The sequence below is a fragment of the Plectropomus leopardus genome, chromosome 6 (assembly GCF_026936395.1).
Source record: "Plectropomus leopardus strain MGB_pleo_1.0 chromosome 6, ASM2693639v1, whole genome shotgun sequence".
Classification (NCBI taxonomy): domain Eukaryota; kingdom Metazoa; phylum Chordata; class Actinopteri; order Perciformes; family Serranidae; genus Plectropomus; species Plectropomus leopardus.
In genome coordinates, this window is record NC_142181.1 from 29,008,507 (window position 1) to 29,028,960 (window position 20,454).

At 39.4% G+C, this 20,454-nt stretch overlaps 1 protein-coding gene across 1 annotated transcript in view; it reads left to right on the forward strand.

Moving 5' to 3' along the window:
- The window catches only part of LOC121943341 (1,4-alpha-glucan-branching enzyme), a 96,706-nt gene that overhangs the window by 20,800 nt on the left and 55,452 nt on the right, over positions 1–20,454 (forward strand). The window contains exons 5-10 of the mRNA XM_042486861.2: positions 1,679–1,814; positions 5,034–5,124; positions 7,377–7,586; positions 17,042–17,157; positions 18,763–18,890; positions 19,195–19,293. Coding sequence (XP_042342795.2) covers positions 1,679–1,814; positions 5,034–5,124; positions 7,377–7,586; positions 17,042–17,157; positions 18,763–18,890; positions 19,195–19,293 — 780 coding nt within the window. The remainder of the gene's footprint in view (positions 1–1,678; positions 1,815–5,033; positions 5,125–7,376; positions 7,587–17,041; positions 17,158–18,762; positions 18,891–19,194; positions 19,294–20,454) is intronic.

A 20,454-nucleotide genomic window follows, 5' to 3' on the forward strand; every position in this document is an offset into this window, starting at 1 on the left:
TATATGAAAATAAGTAAAATCTGGTTTTAAAAAAATCTGGGTAAAGATCGGATTTAAAAAACACCAGTATAGTGGAATTGTTCACAGAGAGATTGGTTTATTTTTCTTCATCTTCTGTCACTGGAAACATTTTCAGAGCTGCCAACATTGCAAGAGGACCTTGTTTAATGTAAACAGTGATGATCTGTGTCTTTTTCCAGCAGCAAATGCTACAAATGGTTGGATTTGGTTTCGGATTCCAGGGAGAGACAACCAGTTAAAAAACAGTTAAAGCTGATCATTTATATATTTTTTTTACTTGAAAATATTTGGGCTTAATTTTACAATCTTTTCTCACTCCCAACTTACTTACTTACTCCTAAATACTGATACTTGGTCAGTGGCCTATTGGTGTAAGACACTGAAGTACAGAGGCACCCTCAAGAGGCGGTGTGAGACATCCTTTATCAACTTTCTGGGCAACTCCGATAGAAGAAGGAGCGAGAAAGTCCACATAGGTTCGGTGGGAGGCGGGTGGGTCAAACAAACTTTTACCCAGGATTCCGCTGTTGTATCCTGTGTGAAACCAAGTTATTCAATTTATTTTAATAACAACATAGCATGCTAGTATATGTAGTATACTATGCTTGTGACATATTTTAAGCAAACCATGATGAGTTATTCTAAACCTAACCACGTATTTTTATTTTTTTTTACTAAAGAAGATAAACCTAAAAATAAACCCAAGAATGTTCCAGCTTTATTTTGAAAAGAGAAGAGCAGAAACTGTACGTTTCTTGTGAAAACAGGAGCTTATTATGAAAAAGGATGCTGCATGTAACAAGCATAAATTGACACGCCATCCCTATGCCACCAAAACTTATGAAGAAGGGGTATCTTTGCACATCATTTTTTAATGTTATGGGCCGCTGACCAAGCATCAGTATTTGATGACTTGGGAGTGAGAATGTGTTACATTTTAAAAGTCTTATCACATCAATAAGGTTGTTGATAGTTTAAAAAGGGTTAAATTGACTAAAAAGAAAATTTTTCATCAAGCCAATCTCCTCTTTTACGCCTCTAAAATGACTTTCTGTTGGGTTGCTCAGTGCCAACTCTCTGCTTTGCTTTCTTTTAGTGTGAAGCATACACTTACTTTTGAAATCAGCCTTACGTCTCCCATTCTCAGCTGTTGTGGCCATTCTTAATGTGGGTGCTTGATGCTGAGAGGGTCTGAATGTGTCTCAATGCTACTTGACGCCCTCAGCGTAAGTGTGCACAAGCAAAACAATGAGAGGCTATTAAAGACCACCTTGCTTTCTTTATCGCTTGTTATTTGGCACCATTTTAATTAGTGGAGCCTTCTCACTGGCAGTATATTCGCTTTATTTACAAGTGGCTCAATCATGTACTTAAAAGAGTAGGTTCATATGTTCTGCTGGGTAGCCATCAGGGAATTTTGAGGAAACAAATCCCTTTCCCATTGTGAAACAGATGCGAATCATAGATCTTTTCATGTTCAACATGTAGAACCATTATCTGCTTCTGTGGTGAGATATAGATGCAGAGAATCGGAAAAACCCACACTGTGTCTTTGACATTATGGCTTATTATTACTCACCAGGTGTAATGTATTTTTAGCAATTTTTAGGAAAAAGTGCCTTCGTGATTTTCTGTCTCATTTTGGTTTCCCCTCTAGCAAGTCCACCCTCGGCCGAGGAAGCCTACGAGCCTAAGAATATACGAGGCCCACGTGGGCATCGCTTCACCTGAGGGAAAGATTGCCTCGTACACCAACTTCACACACAACGTACTGCCTCGTATAAAAGACCTGGGTAAGATGTGAAGCTGCATGAGATTATTCTTTTCGCTTTTGGTGTCCCTCTTATTTTGCTGTCTAAAGTGTGCAGCAGTCATCCTGCTGCGATCCTCTTCACCTGAGTGTCAGTGAGAGCTTTTGTTGACTTGACTTGAGAACATTTTGTATCTTCTCAAACCAAGAATGGAGAGGAAGTGAAGCATTTAGGTGTTTGTATATACCTCCCTACACATCAAATCACAGCCAGCAGTTTGGCTGGAAAAAACCACTAGTTGAGGGGATTTGAGAGCCATTTTTTATAACTGCCAGTGTCCTGTGCCATCTCTGTCAACACTGGTCCATAACTGCTCTTCCAGCAGTAGTATTTTCAGTGGCAGACCTGTCACACCCCCTCTGCACAAAACCACATCAGCAAGTCAACATCCTGTTTACTGGCATGACCTGAAGGGATCACTGACTGTTGGACAGTGTTTTGTAAAGAGGGCTCCATGGCACAAGTCACACACCACACAGCAGTTATGGATCCAAAACGGACAACTTATTTCCATTTCCGTGATTTCGACTCAGGCAGCCAGTAGAAGAGAGGAGCCATATTTCAGCTTCTTGTGTCACATAGTCAAACAATACAGACGGGTAATGAGGGCTAAATTTAAGTTATTGTAAATATTTATATACACTTCTACAGTACTGACTCACTTCTGATTTGTTTGCTCAGATTAATTCAGCATAGCCCTCTGAGATTTTGGGCGTCTGGACTCGACTGTGGGCTTATTGATTGGTTGAACATCTGGTTGAAGGTCACTGGCTGTTGCAGCTAAACTCAGTTTGACTACATATGATTCTGACAGTTTATTTATTGAATATTATGATATGAGTCAACATGGACTGGTAAAAGGTCCACAATATTTGTGAGCTGATAAATTCAGTTTAGCCTCACCTTACTTGCACTTTAACATGTACTAACAGAATTGTGTAATGTTTCCATACTATTCCATACTACATAATATTTCCATATAAAAAGACAACTTTTCATCTGGTAGCTGTCACTATGTGATGCAAACAACTTAAGGTGATCTTGAAAATATGTTTTAAGTGAAATTTTGGCAATATTTTTGATTTTCTTCCCAATTTTTCTAAAAGGCGATTTTCACAGCAACAGGACATTTAAAACATGAATTAACAAATTGTTAATTACATTGAAAATTTTAAATGAAATTGAGTCTAAGTCTGATTTTTAAGCCATGCTACACAGTGGCTTTATGGATGGCAATGCCAGTCTGCCTATTGGTTCAACACTAAATGTATTTCTTTAAGTTTAAAAAAAAAAAATCCGGTGGGGGCCTTGCAGTGATGAAAATTGGTCTAGTCTCATCCAAAACAACACAGACCAAATTGTGAACACTTCACCTGATGAAGGTGCTGTGTTTAATTTCTTAAATTTGAAAACTTAAAAACACAAAACAAAACAGATGTTTTTTCGAAGACATATTGTTGAAGATTTATCTTTGCAAAAATTAATGCTAAAATCCAACCTGTTTTTATTCGTTACTACATTTCTGGACTGAATGATGGTGTCTATACTGCTGCTTGCAGCTATGATTGAGATTCGTTGCACTCTAAAGTAAAATCATAGTGCTTTGACTTGTGCGCAGCGCCTTACGTGCTCTCATTACACATGTGACTCACTAACTGTGATGTGTGATTCATTTTCATAATAACTTGACTCATAATAAAGAGTTAGAGATTTAAATGTGACTCTAACCTGAAGAAAAAAAACCTGTCTTGGTTTGCATTTCTGCTCATATGAGATGTGGCATTATTTAGCATTTAAATACAGCCTGCTACACTGACATTATTAAAAGGCACAGATATGACTGACACAGCAAACCAGGAGCAATCTGATAAATGCTGTTTCCTTGGTTGTGTCATCCTGTTTAGTGGGAAAGGAAACTGCCAGAGTAAATGCTGTCAAAGAATCTACCTGCAGCAGCTGAGAGAATCTGCACAATAGGATTCTCCAGGAGGCTAAACTCCACCGTCTCTAGTGACGGCTGCCTTTGCCTGCCATTTCATTTTCTTGACTGTGGAGAGTGTGTATATATAAATATAAAAAAGAGAAACTTCCTCTCACCCCAGTGCTTTGTCACACTGCTTCAGAAGCCAAAGTTTTTTTTCTCTCTCTCTCTAGCCTGAAAAGAAGCTACGATATAAATAAATAAATGTGCTCCACACAACAGTGAAAAACCGCAGGGCCTCCCTCTGGAGTGCTCAGTGGCAGTTAAAAAGCCCGTTGTTCTCTTATTCATAGGAGCAGTTTTTGTCGGTCGTTTTGAAATGTTGTACATGACCTCCTGACTCTGATAGCTGGTGTTTCCCTGTAGCCGTAGCTTGTCTTTAGGATACCAGAGCTTGTGTCAAAAAGGAAATGCCTGGAGCTCACATATACAGTACAGTATGACTGACACAGGTCAAACAGTATTGAGTTGAGATGTTTCCAGATGCTTGCTGGAGCACATCAGTGTGGCCCAACATATCAGAACAGTAGACTGTTTCGGATTATGTTGTCAGTATCCAAAAATGCCTCGCACTATCCTGTGTGGCCCCACACATCATAAGAATTCTATTCACTTTTTTATTTTTTTTATTTTTTTTTTCTGGACAGCAGATTATGATAGAGAACATAAATCAAGACGACACTTAAAATGCCCCTATTGTTCTGATTTTCCAAAATGTGTACAATTTGTACAAATGTAAAAGTTTTGTAATATATTTCAGGAGGAGACTTGAAAAAAAAAATGAATAGCAGTCAGAAGAGAAAAACATAATAGGTCATCAATCCAATACCTCTTCAAAATCTGTCCGTAAATGTCTTAGATATTTCCCCCACTTGGTCAAGAGCCCAATGAACACGCTGTCATTTTTTAAGGAATCATAAGAGAAAATGCTAGATAATACTCCCTCCTGTTATTGTAGGATGATGAGGCTATCCAAACAGACAGGATGAGAGGCTCTTTATAACAAAGAAGCTCAGGATGTCAAGCTACATTGTAACATGCTGCCATATGTATTAAACACATTTTTTCTGATCATACATAATTTATTGGTTTACCAAGAGCTAATATCTGAATTATTTACATCAGTTAGACAAAGTTATTTAAATAATATGGCTGGAAATTGTTGGACACAGTAAATTCAGATGAATCCATAATGTTTTTGTCTTGCTCTCTGTGCACAGGATACAACTGTATCCAGCTGATGGCTGTCATGGAGCATGCTTACTACGCAAGCTTCGGATATCAGATTACAAGTTTCTTTGCTGCTTCCAGGTAAATGTGTATTAAGAGTAATTCATGAATTTTTTTACACACTTTATTGCAAAGTTGTCTTGTAAAAAACAGTGTAAAGCATGTGTAAAAGAGTGGTGTGTAAAGTAGGGGGTTTCTCAGGGGAATTAAGTGACATCAAGCAGTGAGGACTGCAGTTTGCAATTAGCTAAAACTCCTCCTCCTTTGGTGTTCAAGTGTTCAAAAGGGTTTTACCGGGTGCTGAATTACCAGCAGACGTCTCTTTCACGTTACAAATTAATGTTTTTCTGACGCTGTTTAGCTTGTCGGAGATAGACCAAAAGCCAGCGCCTGCTGATGTGTGCTCACCTTTTTTTCTGTGATGAATTAAGATCACTAAGTTCAGGAGGTTTTCACTGGTAGTCAAAATACCCACAGAGGTCTTCTCTTCCCCCTAATAAACAGACACAATTATTGAAATGGGTGAAAACACAAAGTAAAGCACTTTCACTTTAAAAAACAAAAAATCAGTGTTTTTCTATGCTGCATTTCAAGGAGGGGCTGCTAATTATGGTGGCTGACGCAAAAATGCAAAAACATGAATGGCCCTATTCAGACCCAGTGTCTGGTTCGTCCATTCTGGGCCACTGTATTAACATAGCAGACTCCTTGACAAGGACCCACTCTCATAAACAGCTCATTCCAATGCAAAGAAAAAACACAGATTTTTTATTTTCAGATGATTATACACTAACAGAAATATACATATTTTATTGTACTCCATTTCTTCCAATATAGCCCCCTAAATCCCACACATTTGACCTTTACAATTGTAATTTTACAATTGTAAATTTACAATTTACAATTATCTGTCTGTATTCTTTTCATTGTTACTGGGGTTCACCATTCCTTTGCTGGAAAAAAAGTGCTTCAGAAGAAACAATGCATGTACATATTGAAAGTGATGTGGGAGACAAAAGGCAATGCACATTTCACATTACGTGGAAGGCAACATTCAATCATGAGTTCAGTATTAGCATGCTGGAAGACAGTGTTTACTGTCATCATCTATCGTCTTCTTTATTTAAACGAGACGCAATGAATCCTTTCAGCCCCACATCTTAAAGTGTATTACTTGAAGGCGTACTTTTTATTTGCAGTGTTTCATGTGTCATTTACACCACTTTGCCTGTCACTTGCAGTGTCTGCCCTGTAATACAAATAGTTTTAAAGAAATGGAATCACAATCACAAGGACTAAATTGAGCAAGCAACTTCCCACTTCATAGAAATAGTCACCTCAAATCAAGGTTAGAAAGTCTGACACCAGGAATAATCTCTCTGTAAATACATTTGCTGTTAATCCAGAGAGTTGAGGGAGTCGTAGATAAAGGTGGACTAGTCGGAGTATTTATCTTCTTTCAGAGATCCCTCCTTCCTTGCTTAGAGAAGAGCGTAAACCCAAAGTGTAATGTATATAGTGTAATTTCACCCATGATTGATCTCTCAGTGTCATTTAAAACCCGAGCGGTCAAATACCGGGAAGCAGGGTAATACTGTTGCTATGTGTCCTGTTTTGCAAGGAAGCTGATATAATGATAGCTAGAAGGACAGATGGGGTGTTATTGGACAGTATGAGGAGTACACACAGAGATATGCATGTGTTTGTATATGGAGGTGTGTTTACATGCAAACGGTTACTCGGAGGAGTGTCCTGTGAGATTTACAGTATCATCCTCTTTATGGCCCTTTCAGTGGTATTAAAGGACTGCAGAAGGGTTATAAAATACTAAATTTATCTAATGACTAAATGCTGCAATGTAGTTGAAATGGATTATCTTTAGATGACTGATCTGAGACAGAGATTGTGTCAGTGAAATAACATACTACTTGAGGTTATTTGAAACACAAACGCGTTCTCAGGAAAATATGAATTCAGTGTGCTCATGCACTTTATTAAAAATGGTAGGCCTGTTGACAATGTGATACTAATTTAAGGAAAAACAAACTCAAAGCAAAGGACATTTTGTTTACAATCACCTTGCACAAGTCATGAACCAGGTCTATTTTTAGGGGGAGGAGGCGAGTTAAGGTCTAGTATTTAAATTTGGCAGTGGAAATAGACTCAGAGGTTCATTGTTGTGAGGACAGTTGGTTCGTTTTTCCTCTGCGGGTAATTTTAGCATCAGTATTTAGATTCAGAGTTAACATGGGATCCTGTGTATGTTTGAGTTAAATTAGGCCCTGGAATGGAAAGACTTTCGGAGTAATACAAGTCTGTGTATGTGTTTGCAGTCGATACGGTACCCCAGAGGAGCTGAAAGAGCTGATTGATGTGGCTCACTCGATGGGCATCTTGGTGCTGCTGGATGTCGTTCACAGCCACGCCTCCAAGAACACCGAGGACGGCCTGAACCGCTTTGATGGCTCCGACTCATGTTTCTTCCACGCTCCACCCAGAGGGGAGCACAAACTGTGGGGCAGCCGCCTCTTCAACTACTCGAGGTACTTCCTGTCTGGTTCCAAATTAAACTTCTGGACCTCACCTCCATGTTTGCGAGTGGTCGCTCCTTAGTGTGGCTATGTGTTGGTTGGAATGAAAGCATAAAGGATTCAGTCATTAAAAAGGTGTAATTTCTAAGATATATTACATACTAGAGGTTTTTTTTTATCAAAATTGAACGAGAAATGTCCTTATGTTTTCACCTACAGTACACTTTCACATCAAGACAGATAAACACAAGCTGTTCCTTTCCAGCGTAAAAGTTTCACATGGAGGTTACTGACTACAAAATATGTTGTGCAATAATGCACAACATATGGTTGGTGAAAAGGTGGTGAAAAAAATATTTCTTGAAAGTGTTTTTGCAGCTTTTGTCATTTTTTTATTCATTTGTTCTATTATTTGGGATTTAATTTTATTTTTTATTTATTGTATTCATTTTCTCTTTTTGCAAACAGGAATATGGTGATTACTTTATTACTGACACTTTGTATTGAAAACCAAATTAATAAATTGGTTAAAATAAGTTCTTGAACACCAGTAATTGATGTTGAGGTGTTTTATAGATGCTGCCTGAGCTTCAAAACACACGTAAAATACAGAAAGTTGATAAATAGCAATGCATTTACTTCCTGTTCTAAAGTTTTCAGTGTTAGTAACAGTTGATCTGCATCAAACCAGTAAGGTGAGACTCCTTGACTTCTGTCTTGCTGCTATAATTAGTTTGTGATTAAATCTGACTTTTAGCAGCGTCTTTGATACAAAAGCAACTGCCCGCTGATTACTGCAGTTTTGACTCCACATTATGCTCTAGCTGTGGAGATTAAAAGCTGTTTTTAAATATTAAATTTTATACTAAATTCATGAAAGAGATTTAAAAGTGGGCATGACTTAATCAGATATATAAATGTTTACCTTTGAAAACAAGGCTGATAAATGATCCTTTAGTTTAGTTTTTTGTTTTTTTATTTAATAGAAAAAATGTATAAGCCACATATGAAGAGATTGATAAATGAGGCCAAAAGGGAGCTGACATACCACTCTTTATATTCTCTCAGACTATCTGAAGGTCAAAAGCAAGACATGATCTGAAAATGACAGATTATATCTCTCACCAAAATGGCCATGCAGTCCGGTTCACTGTTAATCTGATATTCCTGAGGCGTAGAACAGCCCATTAATGGTGAATATACATTTCCTCAAATGCTCTTGATTTTACCTTTTACACATTTGGCTGGACAGGTGCTGAATTTTAATGCATTATGAGTAATGATTTGATGTTACAGTGTTGGCAGGATTAGGTGATGTTCATATTTTCAGCTAATTACAAAAGTGTGAGAAAAAACATAAAAGGCCTTAAGTCTGCAGGCTCTGCTGGTGCTTAGTGTACACCAAAACTATTGATTGGTGCTGTTGTAGACCCTGTTAATTAAGTGTCTCTCCTCTTGCCTCTGTACCCAGAAAATGATCCCAGTGCACATTAAAGAGGAGCAGACACTGTTGAGTCTATCAAATGCCTTTTTTGAGCTCGCTTTTAATAAGCGTGTGTCGGTTTGCAGCACTTTCCAATACATTATACAATGTTTAGTGTCAGGCATGGGGGCTATAATAAGAGAACAAGGTTCTTCTTTCATTACTTATTGAACTCTCCTCATATCCGAAGCACTCATTAGACACGGTGCAGACATATGCCACGACTGGGAGGCAGATGAGGAGTCATTTGTAAAAGCCCAAAGGAGCTCCGCAATGTCATCGTCGGTTCATTTGTCTTCTCTGCCTCTCACAGGTTGTTTGGACGTGTTGTTCGTGTCAAGCTTTTCTGCTACTGTCTTTGGGAGGAAATGAACCTCAGAGGCTAGCTGTGATCCTGGTGTGAAACACAGCCTGTTTTTAATCAAGCAGCCCTGCTATCAGCCATCACAGTCTGACCATGATGTTCTTATTAGGTTGACAGAAGCTGACTGATTCTAGCTATCAGAGCAAAGATATATTTTCCTCATTGCTGCCTCTTCTGCGCCGCTTCCACTTCTGCATCTTTATCAAAGAGCACCTTTTTTGTAGTTTGTGTTTCTCTTCAACTTTTCCTCATAAAACATTCAGCTCAGTGCGGACAGAATGCTATTTAGATAGATACCTGCTATCCAGCTGCTGAGTCAAATGTGTCTGCGTTTGAGTACACTCACTGCAGACAGCCTTGCTGACACTATTGTTGTACAGCAGGAGGTTCATGGCATCTCTTTTTCTCTCATTATGAATTATTCTGAATAATTTGAGTATAAGGGAGGAAAGGTAATAAATTCTTTGCAAGAAATTTTGCTTTGATCTAAAATGCTCCAAATGACCTTGAATCATAAAAAAGATATTTTGCTTGTAAATCAATCCATCTGAAAAAGACTTTCTCCTAAACTTATGAGGATGTCACTTTGTATGAATGTACAAGGTAATGCACCTGACACTCAGCCTCTCTTTATGTGATAAGCAGGAATGAACGAGGGCATATCTGCATTATTTGTTCGTGGCTGCTTCCTTCATGAACCTTTTCAAAGACACCAAAGTCACCTTGAGATGGTGACCGTGTGAATGGAGCCCATGGTTCAGCATGCAGGGGGTTGGCAGCCGGAGAAGCTGAGCCTTTTTGCAGATCAGGGCCTTCAGATGTGAGAGTTCTAAGAAGCTTGATGTGGGCTTGTTCTGTAATCCCCCCACCTCTCTCCGGATCATTTGCATCCATTTTTCATCAATCTTTGTGTGAATTCTTAAGATATGAAAAATAGGCCCAGGGCCAGGCTTTTGAAAACTCTTTTTAACTCTTCTCCACGTTCTCATGCTGAGAGATTGGCCCTGTGTTTGAGGACCAAGGAGCAATAATTCTCCCTTTGACAAGATTATTCTATGCGTGTCTTTTTATTATGTTCAAATATTTGTTAATGATGTGTGGATGGGGCAATATAAATACTGAATATTTCTGCGCCTCTGTGCCGCCATTGATCCTAAATGAATGAGGACAAAAGATAGCTTATAGACAGTCACTAAATGAGATTAGCATTCCTTGTAATGTAAGTATAATCAGTATGAGAGCACAAATGAGGCAGAATCAAATAATTCAGGTTTTCTAATGTATAAAATAGTGCTAAATCCATTGATCAAGATATAGTTTTGTAATCTATACAGTCTCCCATAAAAATCAGTTTATGCCTTATAGGATCCATCACTACAAACTACTGACATATATATTTTAGTCTTTGTTGCCCAGTACAGTTACAGTTTTAATGAGAACAAATTATGGAAGAGGTATTTTTTCTGAGGCATGACATCTGACAGTGTGAAATGTGATTCCATCTTTATTATCAGCTTCTGGATTGGCAGTGTTCCTGCTCCTATAAATTGTGAAAATCTAAAATAACAGAACCGTACACAAAAGGGAAGACATGTGGGGAAGTGAAGAATCATCCTGCTGATAAATGGCAGGTTTTTATTTTAAAGAAACAGAGCAGAAACCATCACAAAAGAAACCAACAACATCGATCTCTTTTTCCCTTTGGAGCATTTATGTTTTTACATACTTGGGCTAACTTTGGAGTACAGTTGAGGCCGAGCTTCTGTCTGATCAATCAATAAACTCACACTTGAAATGTCAGCTCAGCCCAAATTCAGTCATTTCAGTATTTAGTACCCATGACTTATTTCCCCCGCCCCATCAAGTCACACAGCAAGGGGGGAAAGCTGTTTTTCCCCTCTGGTGAGCTCCAGCTAATGAGCTCAGCTTAGCTGTAGGTGTGCATGGTGGCTGTTTGGAGCTGCCTGTAGTGCTTCCAGTAGGTGCTGGATGGAGCCAGTGGGTCGGAACATAGCTCTGCACCCCCCATGCCCCTCAGCCCCTTAAAACTATCTGACAAACAGCAAAAAAGTACTGTGGCAGAAATATGTGCAAAGAGCTTTCTGTTAGCAGTCAGACGTTTTCATGGGAAATGAGATGAATAATCTGCCTCTTAAATACCCATTTTATAATGTCAATTGCACGGAAAAGACATTTTTAAGTGTTAACAGCAAATTGAATTATGAGGCAATGAACTCAGAATTGGGAGATTTTTTTTTCAGTGGCAAGAGATGTTTATTAAGAGCCAGAGCAGAGTCAGTCGATTACTCATTCAGAGTTAATGTTGCTCTTTCACATGATACTGAGACATGATTATTTACCTAGTATTAAAGGATTTGTAAGCTTTGCAATATTTTTGCTGGTGAATTTGTCATTTACAATCAAACTGAGCGAGCAAATACTTTTGTAACTGGCCATGAATGTCATACTAACCAAAAGCTTTTTTGCAAATGACGTCATACATCAGTGTGCTGTCCAGATTGAGGGCAGGCAACTGCTGCAAAGACTACCAACACTGCACAAATGCCCATGATTTGCACTTTTTACAGTTGTTCCAGTTGAACCAATTCTCAGAGCAAAAAACCCAGAGAAACAGCAGCCGATGTTAATCAACTCAAACAGCGGAGTCAACTAATGTCAGATGTGAACATTTAAGCATTTGTTAAAAATGCCTCGAGTTGGATGCAATCACAATGTGCTGTAACTTTTCTTTGCTTTTTTTTTTTTTTGTTTTTTATTAGCCACAACCCAGATTTAATCACCCATATAATCATCCATCCATATCACACACACACATCCATATAAAGAGTAGAAATTGAAAAGACAGTTACACTTAAGCACATTTACCCACTTGGCCAAAAACAACACGGCGGTCATTTCAGCTGTGGATCCAACCGCGCACAAAATAGTTTAAGTCCACTAGACTCTTGTACGCGTTTATCAGCTCGCAGTGTATCTTCAGTGTATTGTTAGGAGGCCCAGAGGTCGAGGCAATTTGTAGCTTTGATCATTTCAACATTGAGCAAAATGGATCACGTTGTGGGAAAAATCACTTTTCTTTGGGATGCCCAGTAGCTCACCTGGTGGAGCGAGCATCCCATGTGCACAGGCTATGTCCTTGCCGCAGCAGCTGTGGGTTCAACCTGCAATCCTTTGCTGTATGTCATCTCCTCTCTCTCCACCTTCACACTTAAGCTGTCCTATCAAATAGAGGCAAAAGGCCCAATATTGGGCTAATAATGTTGGAATACTCATCTATTTCCAAGACATGCAGTATATGGATTTATCACTTTCTGCCCCCCATCTAAAATTTGTGCAGCATAATAGTCATGCGATTGCAAACAAGCTATACAGGCTTAAGAATATGGTACCCTTTGGGGCTCATCCCCTCTCTCCTACTTTACTAACCGCAGTGACTGTTATTCCCTCAGCGAAGCCTGAATGGCTTCGCCCTCCCTCTGGACTGGCTGCCAGGTTCAGGCACACCTCTTTTTGTAATTGTTAAGTGGTTTCACATTGGAACATGTGATGGTGATGTTAGCCAGCTACCTAGCTAACTGTACAGCTCTGATTTTGGAGACGTGCTGATGATGTACATGATTTCTTTGTCAGAACAGTCATACCATTTAAATCCTTTTGGCGATTTTTCATGAGAACATACACACCATCAGAGATATCCTGCCACTGCTAGAATATGGTCCGCTGCTGGAGAAAGCTCCAACAGGGAGAATTGGCCTGCCACACTGCAGTTGAATTCTGAAAGGCAGCAAGTACAAGATGATACTAATTACAGGTTGCTAAACATACAAACAGTCTCACAAGCAGCAGAATATCCCTCCCAGGATGCCAAGCGAAAGCAGCTAGCTAGCCAGGCAGCCTAAAGAATGCCAGACAAATGGCAGATATCTGACACAAAGCACAGCAATACAGGGACAGTCTGTCAGGCAGCTAGATGAGAGTTTACCCTGTGAGGCAGCCAGCATCACCAGACTGCCTGGAGGGCTGCTTAACAATGTGGTACAAAGTATAAAGACGCATTTCTTACACACGATGTCCAGCACAGAGCACGTATTTGCATTTTGCGACACACACAGTGCTGATTGTCTAATTGAACCCTCTCTGACTGGACTGTGGCTCATCTGATGAAAGGATGTGACAGCTGAACATGATTAAAGTGTCTACCTTTAGTCACAAAAAGACATCATACGACATCAGCAAGTCATATCCTCCCAGAATCTGTGGTGCATATGTGTTTTTAATGTACCCACCAGCTGCATGACGATTGAATAAATAAATAAATCAAGCCTCAACCAAGAAATGTGAATTTATGCAGGTGTCACTCCTGTCAACGTCTATGTCCTGGATGCAATAATGGCTTCAGGGATTGGAGAAAAGTTTGAAATGCGTTAAATGAGGCACCTTATTTGTCCTTTTTGGTCCAACAAATACACACCATACATCAGGCTGTCGAGCATCGTTGTTTGAGCATCACACTTCTCAGGGAATGACCTGTCAGCTTCTTAAATTTATTTGGTCTTATCTGCAGCTTACCTGTGATGTTGTGAAAACAGGGACTTAAATCTTTCTTTCTGCCATCGTGACAAGTTGCCTTGACCTCGTATGCAAAATTGACTTCTAGAAACACAGCATGTTTCGATATGCTCACAACAGAGCACAAATACCATGATATGGGTCACAGTCATGTTCGGCTGGGGGAGGAAATAAGCTTCTGATAAGGAGCAACTAAGCATGAAGCTGATGTGGAAAAAAAGAATTGACTTGTAGTGACTTTTGTAGCAGTGTGTTCTTGCAGGTAAAACAAAAGCACATATGATAGATTACCTTATCTTACTCTACAAGCAGCATTATTAGAGCTGTACTCTATTGATGCTCCCTAACCAGGTTTCACTGTCACTACTGAGCTTAAGCATGAAGACAGTGTAATATGCAATTTGCTCTTGTATTAACACCACAGGCCGAGTGATAACTTCATTGAACTGCATAGATAAGCGGTGCATTGCATTGGGTGTAGAGATCTAACTTTCCTACTATAATTGGACTTGATGATGAATGGCATTGTGGGTCCTAATGTGGCAGTATGGTTTCATCTTGGGCCTCTGGCTCTCTCTGGCTATTATCTCCATCCCGTGAGGATACATTGTGTCTGAGCCTTTGTTGGCTCTGCGCAGTGGAGTGGAGGACCTAATCTATTTATCACAGGGTCTGCGTGACCACCCAGCCAGGCTGCTATATCGGATCATACCAGGCTCCCATGTGCTCTTCCTCAAGGGAAGGAGGGAGCGCCAATGTAACATGCAGCTTCACACCTGTCAAACAGTGCTGAGGTTGGTCATCCCCGAGGAATGGTGCACAGAAGGCAACGCATTTAAATGTATTTTGTGTCATGGCTTACTTGGCCAAAGAAATTCGGGATTTGCCTTAGAGGATGTAATCCTCAGCATTTAGTAAAATGGAATATTAAGGGGATGAATTTAAAGAGGAGGTATTATAAAGGAACAAAATTTGTGTAGTGTTTGGATGGATTTTTGTAGTTGGAGATGTTATTGAAGCATTGTCGGAGCATAGATCTGGGACTCCTCACTGCTTCAGCAACTTTTTGACATGATGAAATTGCATCATTGAAGCAAAAAATGTTGAACTGCCCATCAGTGTGGCGTTACAACTGAAAAAACAAAAACAAATGAAATTCAATGTCTAACTTCTCTAATTCAGGGTCTGAATCAAGTTTGTAAACTGTTACTATCGAAAGAAAGAGCTTAGGGGAAATCCAAACTTTCCAGTTATGTGACAGAAGTAAGAAAACCTCCTACTGTGCCTTTATGTGTTTTGTTTACATGTCTCTCTTTAATGTGTGTGCATGCCTTTTATGTTCTTTTGGTCTCATTTATGAAACATTGGCATAACAAATTTGTGTGTCAAGTGTGAGCAGCAGAAAATTTATGTGTAATCTGGCATTCATCAATATATTAGTAGCTCCGATCTTTTCGTAGGTACTCACAAAATTTACACCTTCCTCTGACCACTCATAGTGCTCATGTAAACAAGGAATGCACAGAAGTATTGCTTGTCATTATAAGAAATTGCTATTTTAATTGATATTGTGCTCTGGTATGGTCACAATATGTTATGGTCGCAATATAAGATATCTTTGAAACACGTAAGTTAAAAATGAGAAAAGAGTAGAAATGGAACACATTTAGCTAAATTGGTTGTCAATTTGTAGATTCAGTGATAAGGCCTATAGCGATCTGTGAGATCATCACATAGCCTTAAATACAGAGCCACTCCATTGTTTAGACAGGGATGGTAAATATTTAAATATTTCTGTTTTTGGTGCATTTAACGAATACAAGTTCCCATAGGCCCAAGACCATTACCAGTAAGACTTCATCAACTTGACATGTTTCCCCTCTGTGGGAGGGGGTAAGGTTTGCATTACTGCCAGCCAATGATTTCATGGACATACCATAGATACCAAGCACTCATAAAGATAGGAAATATGTGAGGTTTCTTGGTATAGTTACATCCAGGTACACATCATTACAAGCATTGTTGGAGCTGAGTGTACAGAAAGCATCAAAGTTATGCATTTCAGCCTCAGCAGAGGCAGCAACTCACATTTAATCAGTGTCATGGATGTGTCATGCGCCTCACATCCACCGCGCTTTACTGCTGCTTTCGAGCACGGCATCTGTGTGTACAGTGTTTCATTTGGCGCTCATTACGCACACCGCATAGAGACAACCAAATCTTAAATTTAAACCAACGTTTCCATGGCAACACGCCACTGAATGGGGAAGAGGTGAGGTGCGTAGTGTACTTTGCTTTGAGTGGCTGCTCAGATCCAGATGACTCTCCCATCGCTCAGTCAGGAACGGGGGCTGCGGCCATTTATGGAATCCACCTCCTCCAGCCTTCACCAGCACAGTCCAGCCAAAAGGCACGGGGAACAGTTTCATGCTTTGTAGTACACCATGGGCAACAAGTTACTCTTTCATGATTAGATAGTTTGTTGGTTTTAACCATTTCTTTCTGGAATATTCGCCCTCTTGCTTGTAAGACAGAGAAGCTAGCCATACGTTGAAGATGGCAGCCAAAGCGAGTAGACGTGTATGATTTATTTCTTCCTCAGGAGAGGGAACTCAATTCCCCTGCATCGTGTTTGTTTACCCAAGTGTGGCATGAAATCCTATTGGTTTAAATACACAGGGACGGGGTTGGCTAGACTAAACGCTTGCCTAGTGGTCAGGCGAGTGGTCTGATAGAAATCAGGAAATTTTTGCTGTGAACTGTAAGCCACTGAATTCTCATCCTGACAACTGGATATGTAAAAAACAGCGTCCCCTCTATGGTGTAGTTAATGAAAACACCATCTCCTGTCACTGACACTCCATCTCCAACATAACGGAGCGTTGCTTATCAATATGTGAATGTCCTGTAGCGGTGAAAATTAATCTCTGGTGCCTAAAGTGCATGATGAAATGTGTGAATAATTCACAACTTCTTGTTTATCTGACCTTGAATGTGTGTGTGTGTGTGTGTGTGTGTGTTTGTTTCTAGCTGGGAAGTGCTGCGCTTCCTGCTGTCAAACCTGCGCTGGTGGATGGAGGAGTACTGCTTTGATGGCTTCAGATTTGATGGCATTACCTCCATGCTGTATCATCACCATGGCATCGGTAAGGCTTGTTTGCGTGCTTACCCATATTTTGGGACTTGGTCGTGTGTGTAAAGCATGTTATCCTCCTCTTCTTTGAAACCCACAGTGGAGTATGCACCACAGACTCCAGAACCCTCGATAATAAGGCCAGTAGGAATTTGGTTGAGGGGCCTGACTGATCCCAGCCATCATGTAGCCAAATTTCTGTTCTAAAAAGCTTGTTTCAATTAAAAAACCTAATGCCACAATAGTTTAGCTGTGGCCTAATTAATTAACCTGTGTCTTAATATGAAAATGTTCTAAAAGAAAGGAGAAAAAACATCCAGTTGATGTTTTATGAATAAATATAGTTGAGTGAAACACTAAAAATGTAAGTACTCACAAGCAAAACAGTCTCCATACTGGAGCCTGATTGGTTGACGAAACATGTTCCTCTTATTTATTGTATTTAAAATTAGGAAAGCCTTGTGAGAGAAGGGTGCAATTTTACTTGCTACAATGTTGTCTGATTATGTGAGTTTTAGCAATTATTCAGCATGGAGAGGCAATTAAACCAAGCAATGATTTCATGATTATCAGTGGTTTAAAAGTTGTTGGCAGTAATGTCTTAAGATAAGGTAGGATAGAGGAAGACCACAGACTGCACACTTTATACGTTATTTATTCTATATACTATGAATCAAATAATGGGCAGAACTCCCATGACATCAACAACTGGTTTGTGGGCAGCTCATCTTGGGTTTCTTAAGCTAGAAATGACCATACTTGGACAAGAGGAGGAGCGAGGGGTTGGATCTGACTCACAGACTGAGATGAGGCCTTGCAGGCAGCCCGTTACTTGAGCATCCCACTCTTAAATATGCGTAACTTTGGGCCTTGAAAAACTGTAGACTGACGAGTTATCTAAAAATTCACATTGTGTACAGTTGTAATGAATGTTGAAATTAGCTATAGAGACCAAGACTGTTTTTTTTTGTCGCAGGCTGTAAACACGTTTATTTCTGCTGTAATAGGACACTTTAATATTGAGGTCAATAGAGATTGAATCTCCTCTGGAGCCAGCCTCAAGTGGCCATATAAGGAACTGCAGTTTTCGACACTTCACATAACTTTATTTTTCAGCCCTAGAGGTTGCCCCTTCAATAGCGTTAATACAGATGTAAACACACTGAATGTTGAGCTTTGCAGTTGTTTTATGTGCACACACAAAATATAATTTTAAAATAAAGATAACAAATCTATTTTTAAAAAGGAATATTGTGAATACTTATTCTGGGGCCAAAGATAGACCAAAAAACAAAAAAATAAGTTTGCACAGAGAACACAGGGCAAAATTCACATGGGCCATCTGCAGCAGCAGTCTGTCATATGTGCATTATGTTATTACGAAGTGCTGGTAGGTGCCACTTGTAGCTCATTGCAGATATAATGAATCAATACTATTTTTTTAACTGACTGAGCACGTGAGCCAAATTACATTTATGTTGCAATGTCAAGGTCCGTTCAGAAAGACAGATATGAAGTAAAACAGCAGCAGCACTTAAAAAAAAAGAGAAATTGAGGATTTTAGAAGTCTGGGTGGAAAACATGATGAGCGTTGACTGTGTGGGTGTTTACTCCTCAGGCTCAGGCTTCTCAGGGGACTACAGCGAGTACTTTGGCCTACAGGTGGACGAGGACTCTTTGGTTTACCTGATGCTTGCCAATCACATTCTCCATACCCTTTATCCTGACTGCATCACTGTTGCGGAGGTAAAAACACACTCTACAACACACCTTCAGCATTCATGTACTTTGCAATGACACTGCCCACAGCTATTATTAATTAAAAGCTCTTATTAGATAGGCATAGCTTACTTACGTATTCATTGGTGTAATTAAGAAGTAATGCAAAAGGAAATGGGTTGTCAGTCTTTTTTGGCCTGTGGTATAGGATTTTTAGCCCTTAATATGCAAGTTGTGGAGTGGTATTGATGTGATCTTGGCTGACTATTTGGGAAGAAACCTGTGCACACAACGGGGGAATGTGATATGAAATAGTGTGACTTCTCTGCAGGATGTGTCGGGGATGCCTGCTCTCTGCAGAGGCGCAAAGGAGGGAGGACTTGGTTTTGATTACAGACTGGCTATGGCCATTCCTGACAAGTGGATTCAGGTAAGATGATTTACTTCGTTTTAATCTAACTTGTGCCCTCTTGCTTTTTTTTCTTCTCACCTTTAGCAACTCTACAGACACCGTAGGCCTATACTCAGACAGAAACTTCCATGAGCCACAAATACAGTAGCAGGAAAACGAAAAGCAGCTCAACACAGGGATGAAAGACAAAGAGAGTGACAGGGCATGTTAGGAGGCATTAAACACTCTTGTGCTATATTACAGCTGAGCCTGTTGCTAAGCTTTTGAGCCTTTTAAGAAGCTTTCAAGTGTGGATCTTGTGTAGCAATAAAGTGACATAAGGATCTTGCCCCATATTTTCCTGGAGGAGGCTTGCTACACCTGGAAAGTAGATGGAACCTGCACAAGGGGAAAAAGTACAAACCTTATAAACTGACTTCTGAAAGTTAAGAGTACATTATAAATTATTATATTCATCATATAGTTATTGATGGCCTTTTTTACCATACACCAATTGACAAGAAAAACTACAACAGTCTAAACAATATGCATAATTTAACATAATATTCCTGATTTAAAGACTATCATTGTGAAGCTGATAATATTCAGTTTTTGTTGTACTGAGGTATTTATTTACTGCTACTCTACAGTAAATATAGTTAGTGGCGTTATATTGTATTATATTATTAGATGTTTGGAATACATTTTATACTCTTTTGGTCACTTACTCTGAAGACAACAAACACACATTAATGGCTTTGTTCACTGTTTCATTAATACCAATACTGTGCGATAAAACAGAGCTTTTTTCACGCTGCTCTATTATAGAAAACTTGTTGTCGTGCACCTCTTCCATACTGAAAACATAGCTCAAAGTGCTTTGCATACAATTATTAAAAGCGAAAAAAACCAACTTAGAACAGAGAAGAATAAAAATATAAAACTTGCCAATTAAGCAAGACTGCAAACAGTTAAATACCAGACTGCTGATGATAAGGATACAATATCATATTTCCATGAAACTGATAATAAAAAAATTCTACTGTCATAATGCCATATCCAAAGTGAGACTTATTCGCAAATGTAACCAGGTTGTATGAATTTTCTTGACCTCTGCTAGTGTTATAAAGTGTAAAGCACCCCCCCCCTTTGGTCTTTCTTTTTACAAAAAAAAAAACATGCTCAGGAAGGTCTTCGTGC